The sequence below is a fragment of the Elephantulus edwardii genome, unplaced genomic scaffold (assembly GCF_000299155.1).
Source record: "Elephantulus edwardii isolate Elephantulus edwardi_28Jun2011 unplaced genomic scaffold, EleEdw1.0 scaffold00206, whole genome shotgun sequence".
Classification (NCBI taxonomy): Eukaryota; Metazoa; Chordata; class Mammalia; order Macroscelidea; family Macroscelididae; genus Elephantulus; species Elephantulus edwardii.
In genome coordinates, this window is record NW_006399956.1 from 3,425,310 (window position 1) to 3,447,929 (window position 22,620).

General features: G+C 34.2%; 1 protein-coding gene across 2 annotated transcripts in view; it reads right to left on the reverse strand.

Annotated features, from left to right (window-relative positions):
• Window positions 1-22,411, reverse strand: part of SOX5 (SRY (sex determining region Y)-box 5) — a 610,606-nt gene extending 588,195 nt beyond the window's left edge. Inside the window, exon 1 of one of the 2 annotated variants that reach the window (XM_006897210.1) lies at window positions 22,224-22,411. Coding sequence is in view for 1 of the 2 variants with exons in the window: in XM_006897209.1 (XP_006897271.1) it covers window positions 20,912-20,949 (38 nt within the window). In the remaining variant the exon portion in view is untranslated. Of the gene's footprint in view, window positions 1-20,911; window positions 21,052-22,223 lie in introns of those variants that run through there. The other variant, XM_006897209.1, reaches the window with a different exon arrangement.
• Window positions 22,412-22,620: the final 209 nt, after the last annotated feature.

Below are 22,620 nucleotides of genomic sequence, written 5' to 3' on the forward strand. Positions count from 1 at the left end.
TACATAAGATACTGTTGTCTGAACAAAGGGACACTATTGTTGTTTACCATCAAACGGGAACTGACCCATGGCTGACCCTCTCAGAGATTTTCAGAGGCACTTACATCATACAGGAGGACATACTGCATGGTTTAAAATCAGTAAAAGTGTTTGTGAGAATTGTATCTTTTCTCCATTCCAATTTTATCTGCACATTGAACAAATCATTTGAGAAGCTGGAGTACGTGGAGAAAAATGTGGCATTAGTATTGGAAAGCGGCTTATCCACAATGTGCATTATGGAGATACAACCTTGCTTGTGGAATGTGAGGAGGATCAAAATCTACAGCTTTCAATATTAAGGCACAAAAATCTTCACCACTGGACTTAAAAGCAATATCATGATACACAGGAAAAAAGACTGAAATCAACATCCTCAGTACCAGCAACAGGGAGATCAAGAGTCACACTATATTGGCAATGTCTGTAGTCAGGGGCCTCCCCAAATTATTGAGGAGCAATGTTGTCAGTTTGAAGGCTAAGGTTTGTCCAACGGAGGACATCGTCTTTTCTATAATTCATTATGCATCAGAGAGCTGGACAATGAATAAGGATAACAGAAGAAGAATTGATGCCTTAAAGCTGTGATGTTGGAGATGAGTATTGAATATCCCCTGGACAAACAGCTACATTTTGGAAAAGGTGCAGCTAGTGAATTCCTTGAAGGCAGAGATGATAAAGCTTCATCTCACATACTTTGGACATGCTGCTAGGAGAAGCTATTCCTTGGAGAGGGATACTATGATTTGAAAGGCTGATGAGAGGGGGACTCTCAATGAGATGGGGTGACACAGTGACTGAACCAGTGGGCTCAAGTGTGTCAGAGGGGGCAAAAAAAAGGAGGTGTAAAATGAAGAATCCTAAACCTGATTCATTTGACAGTGTGTAGATGACCATGATGCTTCATATACAGCAAGTGTAAAATTAAAAGAAAAACAAAACTTCTGAGCAAATGGTTTCAATTTCCCATTATGATCTGTAAATACCAGAAATAGTAGTTCTGAAATGATTATGCCTAAATCAAACCAGAATTTTTTTAAAACAAGTAATTTTAAAGACAAGTTTTAGTTTCCTTTAGAAAACAGTAGTACTTTTTAATAAGAAGTACTGACTCATAAGGTGATGAATTGTAAAACGCATTTTATTCTTCACTCTTCCCTGCAATCACCCTTTTCTTCCTAATTATTTACCCACAATACCAGTTGTACAGACTTACTGTCCTGCCAAACAAATCATTCACAGAGTAAGTGTTCACTAAATATTTTACACAAATATATTAAAACAGGAATGTTTCTTTCATTTTTATTAATGGAGAGGTATTACCAAATCATATGAACCATCATTACCATCAGTTACCACTGACTTGATTCAGACTTTTGGTAAGCTTATAAGTGTAAGACTAGAACTGTCCTCTGAAGAGTTTTCAAAGAGTGATTTTTTTAAATAAATTCCATGTCTTTCTTCTAAAACAACTTTGGTTAGACTCAATTTTTAACCTTTTAATTACAGCTGAGCAGGTAAACAGTTTACAAATTCAGGACTAGACATGATATGAAAACATGTAAAAGGAATTTATCTGTGGAGAGATTAAACACTGTGAAGTGTTAATCACTTCAGCTTGCTTGGCTCCACAATCAACACTCTTGATAGCAGCAGCCAGGAAATTAAAAGATGAATTGCACTTGGGGAAATCTTTGGTCAGAGACCGCACCAGAGGACTGAAAAACAATGTGGTCTAGAGCAATCTAGAGACTAAAATGAATCTAATAAAGGCATGGTCTTTGCAATTACTAGCTATGCATCAGAGATCTGGACAATGACTAAGGATAACAAAAGATGAATTAATGCCTTTGTGTTGTAGTGCTGGAGAAGAGTTTTGAATATACCATTGGATTGCTAAGAGAACAAATAGGTCTTTCCTTGAGAGAGTGAAACCAGAATTCTCCTTGGAAGCAAAAATTTTGAAGCTCCATGTGACATTCTTGCCGGGGGGACCAGTCCTTGGAGAGGGACATGATGCTTGGAAGGCTGAAGGGACAGCACAAGAGAGGATGACCCTGGAGGAGATGTATTGAATCGTTGACTGGGGTAATGTGGGTAGGTGTGTCAGAACCAATGAAATTGGCTCAAGATAGAACAGGATTCAGAGGTGCTGTACTACGGTCGCTGTGAGTCACAGGTGACTCAACAGCACATGACAACCATGTAACTAATTTAGTTAATTTAGGCTGATTTCAAAGTCAATGCAAAGCACTTACTGACAGCAAGTACTGCTCAAAATCTAGGAAAATGGAGTATATTTATCAGCATGGACAATGGGTAATAGAAAATGTGGCAAGTTTTAAATAAAAATAATTCTTACTGTGCTGTGTTACTGATAACATAAAACTCTGGAATATCACTGGAATGTTCTTCAGGTACTTGAATAGATCCAATAGAATTTCCTAAGAAAAATTCTTATTTTTCACTATGTACTCCTAAATCTAGAGTCAATTTAAGGATAGAGGTGGGAGTGTCTTCAATCTAGGCAAGAATACAGCTCAGTCAAGAACTGATTGTTCCTCATTTCTTAGCAACAGCCTGGATACAACAACTGTTATTTAAAGGAGATAGTTTAAAAGACACGTTAGCCTTTTCTCAGATATCTGCCAGAATATTTTCATCAGGAAATCTGCATACTTGGTAAACACTAGTTTACTTATTTATAGAAATGTCTTCCTTCAATAATTGATTCAATATTCTTTCTCTTATCTGGTATGTAGTAAAAATGGCAGTATGTTTAAAGATTTGCATCTTCTGTCATACTTCTATCTAGAGGACAATTCAATTATTAATAAAATTAATTACTTCTTCAAAAACAGGCCACATGATATAAATGTGAATATTGATAAAATTATAAGGAAGCTATGAGAGACAGGGAGATGGTCCTCTCTCTAGTGGCTTGAATTCACTAGTAGTTTCTGAGAAGAAAGACGAGCAATCTCCTAACACGTGATTTACAACTTCAGGAAACTGTTAGAGTCAGTTATCAGTCAGATCAGATTCAACGAGTGGATATGAATGATGAAATAATTCAAAAGAATGTGATAAACATAAACTTCATTATGTCTTTCAGGAAACTAACAGCTATTTTTATGCACATTTCAGAAGTGACTTCCCCTTATTATAATTTAGGTATGTATATGTGCATATACATACAAATATAGAGATGTGTATGTGTCTGTCTATCTATTATCTATCTATCTATCTATCTATCTATCTATCTATCTATCTATCTATCATCTATCTAAATTTGGAATCAGGAGTGGCATCCACTTGCTAAATAACATGCTTTTGGAAACTATGAACTTTGATAAAAGTTGATAGATAAAGAGGGGCTTCAGGCCTTTTGTTCATAGCATCACTATGAGTCATACTCGACTCAAGGCAATCCACAACATATGTACATACATTATATATATATTGCATATGATATAAGTGCTTCTATAAAATGGTTGATTTAAAATATCTTTTAGGGGGAAAGCAGTTGGAGTTCTAATAAATTCTGAAGATACTGTCTTCAATATTATTTACAGAATATTTGATATTTATATTTTAGCATGTAGCTGAATGTTAAGAGGTATAGATGGTTGAGTGGTAGAATGGTTTCTTTCCATGCTAGAAACTCAGGTTCCATTCCCACAGACATGCAGCTTATGAACTACCACCACTCATATGTCAATGGCAGCTAGCATTTGCTATGGGGATGAATAGGCATTAGCAGAAGCTTCAGGACAGAAATAGACTGGAAGAAATGCCTGTTAATCTCATATTTCAAATAATCTAACCAAAACCCTAAGAACGCCAATGCCTTAATTACAATTGACCATGAGGGTGGCTCAAGGTAAGGCATCACTTAGTTCTACTGTGTCTGAGGATTCTATGGATGGGGAGTCCTGCATGATAACAACAAACAACAAATAGCCATCATCCAATGCTTTATGCCAAGACAAAATTAAATATTGCAGCAACTTTCAGTAAATAACTAACAATTGTTAAGCAAACTCACTGCTACCAAGTTCATTCCAACCTCTCTATTGGCTTTTTGGACGATATCATCTTTATAGGGAAAGAATGTTCATCTTCTTCTCTGAAGGAGTTTGTGGATTCAAATTACAGGCCATTTAGTTAGCAGACAAACTGTGAGCCATTCTCTGAGCAGCCAGACATATAATGCACTAAACCACCAGAGCTCCTTATGAAATACCAAAGGAAATAATAATGCTTGTGTCTTGGACATACTAAGTTATATATGATTTCTTCCCTATGCTTTAAAATGATCCTAAAAATGAGATTATAATATTTTTTTCACAGATGATGAAAATAGGGCATAAGGAGTTTATGTATCATGCAAAATGCACATTGCCAATGAATGGCAAAGCTGTAAAATAATGTTATGGTGTCTGACTCCAAAGCCCATTCATATTTACAAAAGCTATCTGATCTCTGCTGGTTGGTTGTTGTTATGTATTGTTGAGTTAGGACCAATTTACATCTGACTCCCCAGTGAGTTTTCAGAGGCAGTTAACTACATGGAAGGAGATTGTCCATCTTCATCTAACAAAGCTGTTGGTGGATTCAAACCACATGCCTTTGAGTTGACAGCACAGTTACCACTAAGCCACCAGAGCTCCCTTGATCTCTCCTTAGTATGAAATAAAAGATGCACTGGAAGTCTGACTTACACCTATATATGTAACAACATGGCAAAGATCAATACCTACTTAAAAAAAGATTCTTAGATCCCAATTATTGCTCTTAACAGTTATCATCAAATAATTTACTTTGTAAAATAGGTGCTATCCACCACAAGTTAAAGATAAACAATCTAATCACAAAATGGGCACAGGATATGAACAGACACATGACCAAAGAGGACTTTCGGATAGCAAACAAACACATGAAGAAATGTTCAAAATCCCTCGCACAAAGAAAAATGCAAAGCAAAACAACTAAGTGATATCATCTCATCCCAGTAACAATAGCAAAATTCAACAGAGCAGCAAACAACAAATGCTGGCGAGGTTGTGGAGAAACTGAAACCCTTTTTCACTGTTGATGGGAGTGTAAAATAATGCAACCACGATGGAAGGCAGTATGGCATTTTCTAAAAAAGTTGTAAATAGAAATACCATTTGTCTCAACAATTCCACTACTAGGAATATACCTGAAAGAAATGAGAACTACCACCCAAACAGATATATGGACACCTATGTTTATTGCTGTGTTGTTCACACTAGCAAAGAGACGGAAACAACCCAAGTGCCCATCAACAAATGAATGGACAGAGAAGCTCTGGTATATTCACACAATGGAATACTATTCAGCACTGAAAAACAAGAAACTCATAAAATATACAAAATGGGTGACCCTGGAGGACATTATGCTGAATAAAATATCTCAGTCACAAAAGGACAAATACTGCATAACACCACTGTTACAAAGCAGGACTGATATATATGGCAGTTGGGGAAACTAAGAAAATGGGATAAATAATGTACACTGAATTGAAAAAGATGAGAAATAGATCTGTTTAAAAGGAATATATGATTAGCTATTTGCATGACAACAGCCCAGAGTAAGAGCTACATAGGAAAGTGGACTGGGAGTAGGGTGGGGGATTGTACAACCAGATGGGTTTTTTGTTTTGTTTTGTCTTGTTTTCCAAGAGAAAAGCAAATTGGTGAGTGTGGGCAGGGAGGAAAACGTGTAACTATGAATGAATGGAAATCCAAGTTGTGCATAAGCTCTCATTAAAATATAAATTAAAAAAAAAAGAAAGACAAAAGAAATAGGTACTATCAAACAATTTCCTTTGTACTATCTCACAGTCATTATTACAGTTAAATCTTTTGTTATGGTCATTATGTTAATCTTTCTCATTGGGAGACTTTCACTTTTTCCACTGATTCTCTATGTACCAACTACTGTTAATTTTCAGAGACTGGTCTCTTCTGTTAACAAGTCAAGAAAACCTAAGACAGAGTCTTATCAGCCCTGCTTCTAGGGAGGATTCTATTTGTACCTCTTTCTTGATAGATCTATCAATTCTTCTGGTAGTCCACAGTATATTTAATTCCGAACCCCTACTCCCAGCACCATGTTTCAAATATTTCAATTCTTTACACTTCTTTATTCACTGTCCGGCTTTCACATGCATGTCAGGTAAATTAAAACATCATTGTTTAGGTTAGGTGCATCTTAGTCCTCAAGAACTCCTTAAAAACTTTTAAGAAGTCTAGGCAGAGATTTGCCCAATGCAATATGTTGTTTGACGTCTTGACTGCTTTTTGCATGTTGATGGTGGAACCAAGGAAAGGAAATCTTTGGCAACTTTAATTTCTTTTTTCTCTCTATGTATCATGTTTGGCCTGTTTGAGAAGATATTTTCCTTTTGTCAAGGTGTTATCTATACAGAAGATTGTAGGCTTTGATAATCATCAAGTGCTTCAAGTTCTCGGCTTTTCATGTTGTTAGTGAGTATGTACCCAGTTCTCATGCTGCATTCTTCTTCAAACATTCCTATTTCTTGGATTACTTGCTCAGCATTCAAATTGATTAAGCATGCTGAAAAGATAAAAACTTGACACAGATTCCCTGATTTTACAACTATACTATTAATAGTAAAACAAAATTTTAAAAACCTCAACAGTCTAAACCTACAAGATTATTCTTCATAACCAAATACTTTACTGTTTCTATAAAACCTCCTCCTATATATAAGCCACATTATTTTATTAGAATGTCTGATAAACAGTTGGGGGCTTAAAATTACTTATATTCCTTCTTGCTATCCAAAAAAGTAATTATATGGAAGTTGCAAATTAATGATTGTTATAATATTTTTGCACAATTATTTTCTCAATGCATCAAAGTTATTTATATTACTATATACATTGTAGATATTTAAAAATTACTATAAAAAGGCTTCCCACTAAATGACACAGCAAAAAGATAGTCATATAAATTTTCTTAGCTAAGTTATTACCCATCTATATAAAGCTGTTATTTCAATGGGTGACGAGGTCTTGAAAAAGAGTATTCAAGAAATATTGCATGCTTACATGTATCCCAGTGAAAAGCTTCATTGGGATGCAGATAAGTATTATAAAATAAGTATAATACTTATAAAACATGTAATACAAATTCAAGTTAGGATCTTTAAAAATCCGAGTATGATCTGAGTATATATCCTTGTGTCATAAATGGATTAAGTTATTAAAACAGGAGAACTACAAGTTCAGATCACAGTCCACGGAGTGTCATTTACTGTGCTTACATTTTTACTATTTAGCCAGCAACTGAAATAATGCCTGGCACAGAAGGAGTTTAAAGTAAATTCAAAATTTGAAGAAGAAATTCCTTTTCTTAAAATTAAGTTTTTATAATATTTTACAAACTCTTTCTTACTTAGATCCAACTACAACGTGTTGTTTAGAGTAAGGGTTTTGGAGCTGGACTGCAGCTTGTATTCTATCCATTAGCACCTGTGATAAGTTGGTCCTCTCTGATTCTTACTCACTCTCTTTCATTTGTTTTTTTGTCATTTGTGAATTGAGGATGAAAAAATAAAGATTATCTGAGGACAGGACGCACCAATGCCATAATAAAAGAGTCTGGCACATAATGACTACATAGTGCAAATTAGCTCTATATTCATATGCCTTTATATCTACATCTATAAGTATATCTGTGTATACAGAGAAAAACAGCTTAGATCCTATCTAGTGAGTCAAATGAAGAAATCGTGGGTAGCATCAACTGGGATGAAAAGGCTGAAGATAATACGACCTAAATACTAACTTCTTGGAAACCCAATGGAGAAATTAAGTGTTATATATGATGATATTTCAAAAGGTTAACTATAATTGTCTCATTTCACACAGATAATACTTCAAAGAATTCATATAAGTGTTAAGTAGATATTTTCTTTTAAGTGTATCTCCATTAAAGTTTGGAGACTATAGATTCTTGGGTATTATCAGGCAAATGAAACAAAAGTCTGCATAAGTCACTATTACAATGGCAGTTTTTTAAAAAGTGATGAAATTTCACCTTCTTCTAGAAGTAAGCTAAGAAAGAAAATAGTAAATAAAAACTTAGGTCTTTCTGACTTGTCTGTACCCTACTGGGCTGTGAATTACTAAAATCCAGAGATAGAAGTTTTATTTTCCTTCTGCCACAGAAGTTTCTGTCCAACAGAAATGTAATATAAGCCACAAATACAAGCCATGCATAAAATTGTAGATTTTCTAGTGATTACATTAACAAAGCACAAGTAAACAAGTGAGATAATAATATATGTTATTTAATTCAACATGTGTAAAGCATTTTCATTTCAATAGAGAATCAATCTAAACATCTTAGCAAGGTACTTTGTATTTCCCTTTATAAACAGAGTCCTAGAAATTCAGTAGGTTTTTTATATTAACATCACACCTCTGTTTGTACTGGCCACATTTTCAATGCTCAGTAGTCATTTGTGGCTAGTGGTCACCATACTGGACAGCACACATACACAGGGATTCTGAGAGCACTTTAGCTTTCTTTCTCTCTTCTTTTAACCAGTTCATCTATTTTATCCTCAACCATACAACTTAAACCTATCAATAAGCTAACATTTTTACAAGTCTAGTTTGCCCAATATTTAAAAGCACAAAATATATTTCAGATAAGAAAAATATTACGGGCCAAACAATAATTAGGAAATATACTTATATCATTTTTTTGGTGCTGATTATGAGTCCATTATAGTTCTCACCAACTACTCCAAAACTTCAAGTATAGTTATCAATAGCCTTCTACAGAACATTTTCATATTCCTTCCTCACCTTTAGGTAAATGAAATGAACAAATGAAACAATTAGCTTTTATCCATAATTTACTATTTATAGCATGGTTTTTCTTTACTAAACTAATGATGAAACGGCACCAGTCTGGTTTAATACTATAAATTCAGAACAAATGGGAAAGCATTAAATTCAGAAGTGCTTCTGGACCATTAACTTCCATGCTGATTTGACATGCACCATCGTATTCAGGCAACAAGACTCAGGAATAGAACATCTTCCTAAAGCAAACAATATTTTATCTCATAACCATCTGGGATTCTAGTCGTATGGGCCACTCGCTTAGGGTTGTTGGGTATATTTTAATATATTGAGGTACAGCACTAAGAGCTGCTTTATTAGCAACACTCATTTTGCTAGGATAAGAAGATTGACATACAAGAGATTATGGAGAGAACAAAATTTTGGCTGAGGTCCTTGTTTTCATTATTCAGCTGAAGAAAATCATTGGTTATACAAGCTTTCAAAACTCAGTAGTTTCTCTAAGGTACCAATAAATGTGATACCATTCATAACATGGACAGTGGCCTCTTTCATATAGCATCTATAGTCACAAACTTAAGTGCCAAGCAGATGGTTGAAATCTGTTTTGTATAAAATGTGAGCTTTCCCCCCCCAACTGTGTTCTTTGTATTCATATTCAGCCTAGGTTTTAGCCATCAAAACACTGGCACCATGTCGATCATTAGCAGCATTTTCGACAACTGGCAACTAAGGTATTCACTGTTCTCCACAAAATGTTCAGCTAATATTTCCCAGATGTATCATTAAGGCAGAAGATCATCTTCTTAAATTGGTATCAGCACTTTGGATGGCTTCTGGCTTTCAACAGATTATTTCAGTAGAAAATAATTTCATATCAAAATTCTAGTTCTGTGTCTTAAGTAATTTTGTTTGCTTGTTCTGCAGTTACATACTGATCAATGAAAATGTCTATTCTCCACAAGGCTCAACCACTGTGTTTAGAGCACAAAACTAAAGTACTGCCTTTCTTGTTCCTCAGACTTATGACACTAGATAATGTACTTTATTTGTATAGACAATAGTATCTTCAAATTATTTCATTTTTCCTCTAGTTTAAAAAAAATAATATAGAGAGAGCAATAAAGAGTGCAGTCTCTCTTACCTTAACAGAAAAAGCATTGATTTGTTTTGATAAATAAATTGATTTCCTTTTGGTAATTTGCACAAATATTTTCATTTACAAAACAATACAGAGAAGTATATTAAGCTAGCACAATGATTATTTTTAATATTCCTTTAAGTTTCTTAAATTTTTTATATTCCATGGTATTTAAATCTTGTTTATAAATGTTTTAAGAATATATAATTGAGTAGTAAACCATCAAAGGAAACGATACTTTTTTTTTTTTTGCTATTTAAGCATAAGTGATCTGTTGTTGATAACTACAAATGCATTTAATACAATTATACTAACTACAAAATTAAAAGTAACCTAATCATTTTCTCGTAGACATTCTTTTACACGTTAAAATAATTTTCAACTATCAAGCGGCTATACAATCATTCTTTAGTTTGTAACTGAACATTACTTCTGCCAAAAATAAATCCAAGTTTTAAAAATCTGAAACCAGAGGATTTCATTCAGATATATACAAATAATATCTTACTTCTCATAAATGTAAGTCTATTAGCATTGAAGGATATTTTATACTAATTTTTTAAGCCCATTTTATAGATGCATGGCTGTAACCCAATGAATTTAAGTGATTTATACATTGCAAAGTTTTAATTCTTGATTTAGGATCTGTAGGAACATATGCCAACATTGTATATCACTAAATGCTAGATTATAAAATATATTAGCAGTAAGTTGCCCAATTGGATGATTTCCAGGTTTTCTTTCTGGTTTAACAGTAGGACATTTGCACATTTCTCTTTAGTCCTAATTGTAAATGTCGTTCTAATTCAATGAGACTCTTTCTTATTTTATTTTCTTAAACAACCTTTATATCTGTAGCAAGACTTAAGATACATTTCTTTTTCTCCCTCAGTTGCATGTATAAAAGAAAATTCCTATTAACACAATTATTAAACAAATGAACTTTTTATCACCTATGTAATTCCTATGTCATCTTGAAAATCTATATTTATATATAATGATAAAACTTATTTATCAAATAAATTCATGATACCCACTGTCAGAGTTTGCAGGTATAGATAATACAGAAGGTCACTAGGTATGCAATCAAAGATCATGTGGCTGAAGCCAAACCACCTTTTTTTTAAAATAGTATGCACAAGAAACTACATGCAATCTTCCAAATGCACCATAATAACAATATGTAAAGCTTGTCCTGTCAGATGATGTAGCTCTTTCAATGCATCTTTCATTGTTGTTCTATGTCCTTGCTTCGTCGAGTTTGGCATTTCTTTTCTTGAAACTCCCAATCATCAATAATGTGTAGCAGATTGTCTGGTTTAATATTAATGTTAATAGTTGCCTTATTTATTTTACAAAATATTTTAAATTTATTTTTTGGACTTAAATTTCTAATTTAAGTTGATCTTGCTACTTTCTAGGAAAACATTTTAAATACTTAGTCATACCTACACATATATTGTCTATAGTTACTAAGTCTTCCTAATGCTCTATTGTTTAATCTCTTTAGTTTCCTTATTCTATTCTTACACTTTCAGCTCTTTGATCTAAATTAACATTCACATGCTTTTCCTATTCCTCCACAGTTCTTTCTTTTAGTAATTCATACATCAGTTATTTTTTAATTATTTGTGATGGGTATGAATTATGCTCTGATGCCCTTAAGAGTTTTAATAACAGTTTTATCACTGTAAATCCTTCAACAATCTTAAGCCTTGAGTACTTAATTCTAAATTATAATTATACATAGTACAAATTGAGAACTCCTAAAAGATACTATGGTCAATTGTTCTTATAAAAGGACACCTACATAGCTACAAGAAGTCTGGCCACAAGAGTAAGAAGATGTGGATATTTCAAATGTAGTTTAACGTGTTATAATTTCAGGAAACATCTTGCCCATCGTCTTGTTTTATAGATGCCTACACGAAGACCTAAAGAGGTCATGGCTAGCAAAGAACTAGAAAAAGAGCTTTTACACCTAGCTGATAACGCTTTCCACTAGGTGACATTTTAAGAAAGAATCAATTAAGACTCACAAAGAAACATTTTCTAAGAAAAAAGTGCATTTTTTCTTTATGACAAATACTGACAAAATCCACATAAAAACTGCTTGACCATTTGATATGTAAACTTTTGACCTCTAACACCTTTCTCATCATCTCTCACCCAAACTAAAGTCTCCAATATCCCCAAATGCTGCTCAAGTAAAGTTCTATTCACCTAGCTTCTTGAATGAAGATTTTTCTTCCACTACTTAGAACAAAAAAACTATCATCTCTCCAAGTATTTAAACCTGGAATAGCTGCACATACCCCTACATTTGACACCATAGCATCCTATACCATAAGTAAGAAAGTGGAAATGAATGCTGTTTCAATTTCTAGAAATACTTCTTCCTTCTCTGATTTCTACCACTCTCTTAAATAAGTTTTCAGCTTTCTCAGAATTCTGCAAGGATTTTCTTAAAAGATCAATTATTCTGTAAATAAAAAGTTATCACGAATTTCTAATTTTTTATATCTGTACACGTATGCTCTCCAAGTTAAATTCTTCATAAAACAGTTCGTGACTCTCAATTATCTCTTTACTTACTTAGAAAAGTCTATGCCTTCTGCTCCTTCACCTCAAGTCTTCAAATTGCTATCAGAATCTTTTAGATACACTTTAATTACGTTAAAAGAATGCTTTTAAAACACTAAGTATTCCTAAACGGTTTAGAGGTTACATTAGATTAATTTTATTTTCCCAGTAATGCTAAGATTTTTAGTAACAATTATGCTACTAATATTCATATAATCCTTAGGGCTCCGAAAACAATACCTTTTACTCTACTTTCCAAATTCTAGTTCTGTTTGAAATTCTATTTAAGGAAATAAGTTTCTTTCTTAAACAATCACATCTTATTATCCTTCTGTTTCTATTCCTAAGTGTTCTGTTTGACCAACAGTATTTAAAATGTTTCATGAAAGTTTTGCTCATGGCCTGACTATATGAACAAGATGTTAAAGAATCTGATACTCTGATACTCCATATTCAGTTGTTAATGAGTTGATGTCTCAGTTGATTTAGTGAATGAATTATCAATGGACTAGTTTGATCATTCATTAATTTATACCTCTACTAAACCATGAGAAAACCATGTATTACCCTCGAGAATTCTTCCGTTTACACTACCTGCAAGACAAGTAGGAAAGAAAGGATATATTAACTCTAATTTCATGTGGTATCTCCCTGCAGATTTTATTCAAACATACACGAAACCAAATTACAATTTAGAAAGGAACAACAAAGGCAGACAAAGGAAACAAGTAAAAAAAGTTTTTTAACTTTTTAAACTGTTACTCAACAAACCATCTCAGACTAAATTAACTGAAAGGAAGATTGTAGGAAAACATAAGCACCTTAATTTTGTAGTAAGAATAAAAATGTTTAGAAATTTGCCAAGCAATTATATTAACTTTTAAAGGAAAATAGCATGAATAGTTTTCTTTTGTGTTGCCATATGAAAGCATTTTATTTTCAGAGTTACTGTTTTTCACCTTAAATTTGTAATGTATGAAATTGTTTGTCAATAGTTCATATATCAAAGTCACCCCATAGTGCAGCTTTGCAGTAATCTATCCATTTGGTACCTTTATTCTAAGTAAAATAAAAACAGAAAACAAAGTCAAAATCAGTTAATGGGTCACTTTGAAATAGATATTTATTAAAATATTTTAGTTTTAAATGAAAATACACCTTTAGTTGTGTCTTCTTTTACTCTAAATAATTAACAACATGACAAAGCAAGTAAGTCTCTTCCAGAAATGTTCCTGCATTCCTTAAGGAGAAGGCAGGATATTTGTGAAATTGTTGCTGAGTGTCTCCACAAATTTGACTTTCTTACAATGAGAATATTAAAAAGTTTCGGTAAAGTTTTACTTTTTTGAGGAAGTGGTCATATGTATGAGTTTTATTCCTTCCTATCATATTTATTCTCCCTGTATCAGATAGATTCTCAGGTTTCAATTTATCAGAAACGATGGGGATGAGTGTGGAAGGCGGGCACTGAAGGAGACCCTGTGTATCTCCACAGTGAGAAACAGTAAACTGGAGCTACACATACATTTTAAAAAACGATCATATCTTCTGTTTCTTAACATTTTCTCTCTAAAACACACATTCTTTCAAAGATGTGAAGAGCAGAAATAGAAACGCTGTTACATATGAAAGTTTAAAGGGATTTGCTGCCAGCAGCTTTTCTTTATAGTGTTACTCTTACCTACAGTATGTGTTGGCACTGGCAGGTAGCCCTAATTCGTTAGTAGCCAAATTATTTTTGTCCCTGAAGTACGAGAAATCTCCACAGCACATGAATGAGACACGGTTTACTAGTTTACACACATCTTTATAACTCCAAGAAACCAACACTCCTCATTCATAAATGCTTTCATTTCTGCAAAGAGAAGAACCTCAGAACATCAGAGATAGCCACTTAAAATTCCTAGTCTTCATTCTCCAAGAGAAGACAAGACAAAAAATAAAACACAGAGAGAGTAGCTTCAAGATCTTTGGTCCTTCATTCAGGAAAAAGAAATTCATTTCTATCATCACATTCCATTTATCACTTACATTGAAATAGTTCTGTACAAGGCTTTAATAAAATACCATTAAGTAACAAAACTACACAGCTCCAGACAGGAATGCACAGATAGCACAGTAAGCTTAGATAACGTGTTTCACAAGACTTAGCATCCTCACAGGGCATGACTGCTAGCTACATGTACCACACTGCTGCTCCACTTTCGTAAAGTTACGGAGCGAGTCAGGAGAAATCAGCAACACTTAGAAATAAACACATAACATCAGTGGTGATTCAGCCAAAACAAATGAACCTTTATGTTTTAAGGCAAGATAAATGTAAATGGATTAACACTTAAGAGTCAAGGGACTTAAATATTACTTTAAAAGAAAGAGAGCTAGCTCTGCAGTACAATGAGGGGAAGTTCAGGTTTAAACTGATTTAAAGTTCGACACAGATTTCAAAATCTGTGAACATCTCATGCCTTTTGTTCATAATTTCCTTTCCTCATGTTTTTGGGTAAAAGTCCCTAAACTACTTTGTAATAGATTAATTACTTTCAAGCTGAGTAATAAAAGGGTATAATGACCGGAAAATGATATAAAAGGAGAAGAAAAAAAAGCATGTTAACAAGTTTATCAACAAACCTGTGTAATTCTCCTGAAGTACAGATTAGGGTTCAGTGGTTCCAAACTGGCAGCATTCAAGTTGGGTTCATATTTGAGTTTTTTGTTTTGTTTGTTTTTTTAAACCACCTGTCCTAAAACGACATTGTTTATGCTAATTATCTTTGTTTATGCCACAATTCTGTTTGTTTACTACATTCTTTTAAAATACCATATCCCTTTAAACAGTTCTCACCAGAATTCTTCTAAATCTTGTTTCGGTCTGGTCCTTCTCGGCAGCCCACTGAGCACTCAGAATGCAGCTCTACAATGAAGGCGCAAGAGCTGGGAACAACTTTGAGTCTCTGACTCCTCAGGCTGGCAAAGGCAGGGAGTACTGCTGAGGTTTTACTCTCAGGCTCCAAAGGAAAAGGATACTGAATGTAGAGAAATGCAACACCCTCCTATTGGACAAGCAGAGCCATACGCAACAATATCTCCAGAAGAGATGTATGAACTCCCAACTATTAAGTGAAGAGAAGAATAGATAACGCTAAGAAGGAACGACAATAGCTCCCAAAGTGCAGAATACGCAGATGTAAGAAAGAATAAACAGGTGTTTAGACCCTTTATCAGTTTCTGATTGAAACACAGGAAGAGAGATATTTTTCTACACTAGGTCCAAATAAACACTGTTCAAGGAAAAAAGAAGTATCAACCTTCCCAAGTTTACTTTAAAAATCATCACTTGATCCTGTTCATCTAGGTAGCCATCTCATTTTCTACTTAATAAAAATAATTATTCCACCAATTAATATGTAATCAGGGGGATGAAGGAAACTTTGCTATGTTCTAGTACACTTCTTGTGAAACACAATTTTTCACATAAGAATAAACCATTTCATTCTTAGGCTAACTGCGTGATCATCATTTTACCTGACTGTGATAATATGTGCCAGTGGTAAATTGGAATAATATGTGAGTTAGAAGAAAAGAAAACCTAAGCAGGTTCACTTCCCAAACATTAAGTTAAACACATCAAAATGATAAAAAATAAACTGTGGAAGAAAACAAAAGTCTACCATTTATGTTTATATAACGAATCTATAAAATAGGCAGAGTCCAATTTACATGACACACATCTGCAGTGTACAACATAAGAGGCTAAAAACTTGGCAGTGTAAAAAACAGGCCATAAAAATCAGACTTCACCTATGAATATCATTCTGTTTTCTAAATGCATTATAAGCTTAATCTGTTTGGTATAATTTCTAACCCTATGTACAGGTAATATGCTTAAGTAACAGAAGAGCTATCATCATTCTTGCCTTTTAAGTGTGATGTGCAGATTTTAGTTAAAAGACCCCTAAGAACAGGTAAAATCTTTATCATATGCTTATTATATTAAGAAATATAAAACAGTAGGCTAACATGTGAAATAATCATGATATTCACACATTTCTCTATCTACCAAGCCTATTAAGCACTGATCAGTTCACAATGCCGCCTGACATTTAACCCTTCATTGTTCTTGGTAATCATTCAGGATTCCTGCCAAGTCTTCAGGACAGTACTCCAGCATGAATGTCACAGAGTGTAGTTTATGCACTGTTTCATGCAGCTGCATCCACAATCAACCTCAGCTCATATAACTTGTGAATTATTGACAGCAATTAAAATCTATAATCAGTTGCAGGAATTTCTCTTCTTCTAAAGTAGGGGCATGTGAAACAGAAATAAAATGAGCAAATGCAGATATCAGCACACCCTAAAGACACAATATGGAACATACATGTTTACAAGTTACCAGTAGGATACAGAATGTTGACAGATAACTTTCTTTTGCTTCATACCTAGAGGTTATCTGCTAACCTGAAAGGACTTATCATTCACTAGAACAACAGTTTCCAATTAAGCTTGATAGATTTCTCTCCACAATGCATACTTTATTACGTGGTCAAACTTTATGTAACTAAAGCACAACTAATGACAGAAAGGTGACAGCATCACAACCCAATCATAGTAGTTCAAATCAAGAACTTACAAATTAGTTCTTTACTGTACCTGGTCTGTACTTAATTGAACATTATTTATTCTTCAGGATAACAGTTTAACATTTTCTAATGAGAATAAATAATTTCTTTAGTCTATGTGACTACAAATAAGAGTATAAGATTGAAAATGCTCTTAGTAGGAATATAAGGTAAATAAGCTGATTTACTGTTAGAAATGGTTTGGCTCTTTCAATATTTCCTTTAGCATCTATAAAACAGGCAGTCTGGGTTTTGCACCCGTTTTGAGAAAAGAAGGGGGAAAAAAGAAGTGCTACTATAATCTGCTTCACTTCACTATCATCAATCCAACTTTTTTCTTTTGGATATTATCAGAACGATCTTTTAAAGAAATAATGTTCCATATACTTTTCATTAAACCTCTAACATAAACCAAGTAAAAACTATAACAATTAGCTTAGTCACAAAACTATTACATTGTAATCAAATAAGACAATTATAAAGGAATTTGAAAACAATATAATAGATGGAAAAATCTCAAAAATGTCTTATTTTCATTTAGAAAATTGATAATTATTGACATTTAATAAAGTTACTTTAAAATATTTTCCAGCTAGATATATTAAAAGAGAGGTCATGATCTAAAGGCAAAAAAATATAAAATAAAATCTTTAATCAAGAAAACAATCTTTCATTATTTACTTTCAGTTAAATGTATAAATTTACTGATATTTCCTTATTAATTAAAAGAGTCTAAGTATTCATACTGACATTTTTATAATTAAAAATTTTAGTATGATGACATTCATGTGTCTTCTAACCATAAAATATAATAGGCTTTCTTAAAATAATTCTTTAAGACATCTTAGGCTATTTGCCTCCCACTTAAGAATGTATGTTTTTCATTAATCATAATCTTCTATGAGAAAGATGCTTGGAAAAAATTATTTCAACTTATTTTTCTTTCAGAATCACTGTTTTCTTCACTCTCAGAACATTCCAAATGGACAATGAAATTGTGACTATTTCTGAATGATTTAACAACTGTTAATTAGTATTATAGTAGTAGTGATTATGTTCTATTCTAGGACTGATATTACAGACATATACAAATGTAAATCAAACAATTTTGTTCCCAATTATTTACATTTTGAGTACTTGTTAAAGCTTAAATAAACTAGTTGGAAAGAATAATAGAAGACTGGCAATACTAATAAAATTATAAAAAAAATAAATTAAAAAATACACCTATCAAGACACACACAGTCAACTGCCACAATATACAAAAGCTTAGTAACTTACTTATGTTCTATAAAGCAAAGTTCTGTATTTAATAAAATAATTGTATTTTTTTTACCAAGTTTGAGAAGAAGGAAAAGAACCCAACCACACCACAACTCAGTTCTAGCAGGTGAGCAAGTGAAGCATAATTAACAGATAGAAATCACCTAATTACTTAGTGAAAGTTGTGAAAAGTTCAAAAGGTTAATAAAAATGTCATTACATATGATAGTATAGTTACATGATCTATATCTCATTCAGATAGTGTAACTATTTAATATTCAGCCTGAATGATGTGCTTACTCTATATAGGTAACTATATATTCACCCGTAGAAATACAGTGTAAACAAATAGTAATGATTTACCGAGACTTTTGTATGTATTACCAATTACAGCCACAAGGGAAATTATTAAGAAATTTTATATCATATGGCATTTTTAAATTATTTTAGCTACTAGTATTTCCAAAAATGCTAACCACCCTATTGACTATCAGTGGGTTATTTAATTAGCCAGTTCGAAAAATATGCCTGTGGGTGAAAAAAAGTAAAATTCTCATCAGGAGGAAAAAACTGTTCAGAGATGTGAGCATCAGGATAGGAAAGGGAAAAGTTTGGTTGAAAAAGAGATAATTGAAAAAAAAAAAACAAATAAAGTTCACAGCAGGGAAGCCTGCATATAGAGAGAAATAGGCTACAGTTTGTTAATATGTAACTACCTTTTCAGAAGGACAGTCTGTTAAAAGGCTCACAAATCAGACTCAAGAGTTTTATTTTCAAAAAGTATAACTAGAATTAAAGAATATCTCTTTTAAGTACCACTTTGTGTATCCTAGTAAACTTGCTGTGTAAATTTCAAAATAAAGCAATAGATGATTTCAGTCTAAATAACTTCAATCTCTACATGTGAAATAAGACTATACGTCCATATATAACCTTACTTAGAGGGTTAACATATGGATCTTAAAAAATAATAGCTTGTTATTGTGGAAAAGCTCCATTTTTCAATGAATTAGTGATGATGCACCTCAATTAATCCAACGCTTTCCCAAAATGAGTAAAATAAAGAAAGTACCCTTTTACTTTCTTCCTGATATATTTGCTTTTATAATGTGTGACCACATTAAGTATTATTTTATTAGTATGACTCTTTTTTTCTTCTGCAGCTTCACTTCTAAAATGTTTTAATCTTTGTCCTTTCTTTTTTGGTCTTTTCATATCAAATTCAGTCGTTTGAGCGATGAACAGCTTGACTTAGCATATTTTTAACCAGCTGGTCTAGCACCTAGCTTGCATTGCATAGTCAGATACAACAAATGTTTATACAGAAGGTAGCTTTCATGAAAATGAAAAAAAAAAAAAAGCCTGGGTATCATGCATCCTGCCTTTTTTAGCTTTTTTTTTTTTTATAATTCACCATACAGAATGCAAAGTTTGAATTCTTTTTAATGGCAAACAGAATTCTATTTATAGTTTACAAAAATGAACTTATGCTAGGATAAGAACTAAAATTTTAAAACTGCAATGTGTACTCATAGGAACATGAAGAGGGTTAAAATTCTTCCAAAGCCCTACTTTACTTGCAAAAACATCAAATGGAAGAAATTACACATGTATCTCAAAATAGGAACAACTTAATTACAAATATACTTGTTCTCATCAAAGCATGAGGGAAAATATAGTAAATCAAAATTTAGTTTAAGACAACTAGCACAAAAAGCGGCCACGAAAACTTAGAAAGACATCATCTCTGTTTCCCATTTCTTTTCTTCCAACCCCCTCCCCATTTTTTCTGACACTTCAATAAGAATCCAAGAATAGATTTTAGCGATGTTAAATTTTCTTTTAAAAAAAAGAAAGGAAGAAAGATAAATGTGCTCTCTTATATCAACAAAAGGTCATGTGCTTTACTGAGTTGCTTCCAAACTTTTACGGAAGGATCAAATAGGAACTTACAGCCTCCGTCTTAACCACCACTACAACCTTCTGTCACCCCAGAAATAACACAAGACAGAGATGTTGAAAATGGTAACACTCTGCACAAAAGCATTTTTTTAAAAGATGTAAAAGAGGGGGAAATATCAAGGAAGGAAAAAGTACTAGTGTCGCAGAGAGCAGCGATGAATGACGGAGAGATGCTAAATGATCATTTCAATTCCTCTTATAGGACGCAACCTACAAACAGAGCAGAAATCGCAGAGACTTTGCAAATCAGTTCAGTTTGGTCCGGGCGACCGCAACAAATACCCAGCTTAACAAGCTTGCAGAAGCACTAGCTAAAAAAGCTTCTCTTCTAACACACGCTTTGAGAAGCATCTTCCAATTGATTCAGAGACTACTGTAAATGAGAGAGTTGTACTTCAATATTTTAGGGGGGTGGGGTGGGATACTGTACTCACCTTTCAAACTCCTGAGGTAAATCAGGGTCAGTAAGCATGCTGGAAAAGCACAATTTCCCTTTGTCACAGCAGCCACCTATGATGGTCTCCAACTGAACCTGTCAAGTGAGTCCAAACCTTCTAAACCAATTGATTTTCTCTCTCCTCTCTCTCTCTCTCTTACTCTCTCTCCCTCTCTCTCTCCCTTACTCTCTCTCTCACTCTCTCTGTCTCCCCCCCTCCCCTTCCCCTCCTCTCCCTCTCCCTCTCGTAGGACTCCTTGACCAGTCTCTTAAAGGGGTAGCGCACTTCCAGCAGCCGGGTCTGGCCGCCCCCCCTCCACGGAGCCAGGGGGGAGCCTTAAGCTCCGCTGCAAGGCACTAGACAACCTCGGGGTGCCTGTCCTTTCCTTTTAATTCTCTCTCCTAGACATCACTGAATGTGAGAAGTCAACTCATTTAACGCGTCTCCTATACTCCCTCTCCTCTAAATAATAAAAAGTCACACGCGCAGGAAACAGTAGGCTTTTTGAAATGCATTTGCTGCTGATTAAAAGAGAAGTCCGATCACAACCGAACACCGATTAAACTGCAGCTATTAACCAAGCGCACGCAAAAATGAAAGAGAAATAATAACAACAAATGTTAGCAATAGCATTTTTTACACAAAGAATATGTTATTCCCTCTCACCCCTTTCTAGGCTCGCTCTCCTCTCCGTGCGCACACGGAAACACACACACACTCACACACAACAATCAGGCATTGTTCTGAGGGAAGAAAAGCAACTTTGACAGATTGAAATATAGCAGAGGCCCCTTCAAGGAAACCTGTAAACAACTTGTCACTCACTCTGTCGGTCTCACTGTTAGCTCGTGCTTTCCACAAAGTGGTGCGAACGTCCTGGCAACCCAACCAAAGTTTCCTCAGCTCCAAACTCCATAAAACACGATGTGCGTTGTGTAAGGGGAATAGGGATCCACATGGCAAAATAACACATGCAGGAGCAAAACCCCAAAACTAACACCTCTCCAAAATTGAAAACAAAGAGAAAACACTAATAAACTCTCTGTTTGGGGTTGCTGGGGAAATTGGAGGGGTACAAAATGCTCCCCTGCCTTTGGATCTCTTTAATTTCCTCTGCCCACGCAGCCACAGATAACAAGGTGGACAAACTATGGCTTTGCAGTCCTAAGCTGGCTGGCAAGGCACGGCCTCCATAGCAGTTCCAATTATCTAGATAAAAATCTGGCAGACAAGGAAGGTAATCAGGTAATGTACCTTTGACATGAAATGACAGAGGCACATACACACACAGAGAGAGAGAGAGACTTACACAGACACGCATGCAGAGATGGTGGCTGCCCCGTGTACCGCAGCATCTGGTCAGGGAGTAAACTGCACACACTCACCCACATGAGATGTGTGCATTCTTCACACAGACACACACACACACACACACACACACACACACACACACACACACACACACTCAGTCACTCACACTCGCTCTCCACTCCTACTGGGAGGGTTCATTCTGCACAAAAGGCTACATTACAGAGCCCGCCCCAATAAGGGAAAGAGAGAAAAAAAGCCTTCCATTGTTGAGAGGGCAGGTCAGTTGATTAGATTTTCTGTGGAGAATTCCACGAGGAAATTCCCTTCAAAGCCGAAGTGATTAACTGGGGGCTATTCTGGAAATGCAGCAGACAATGGCTCAATAGTCTGCACAG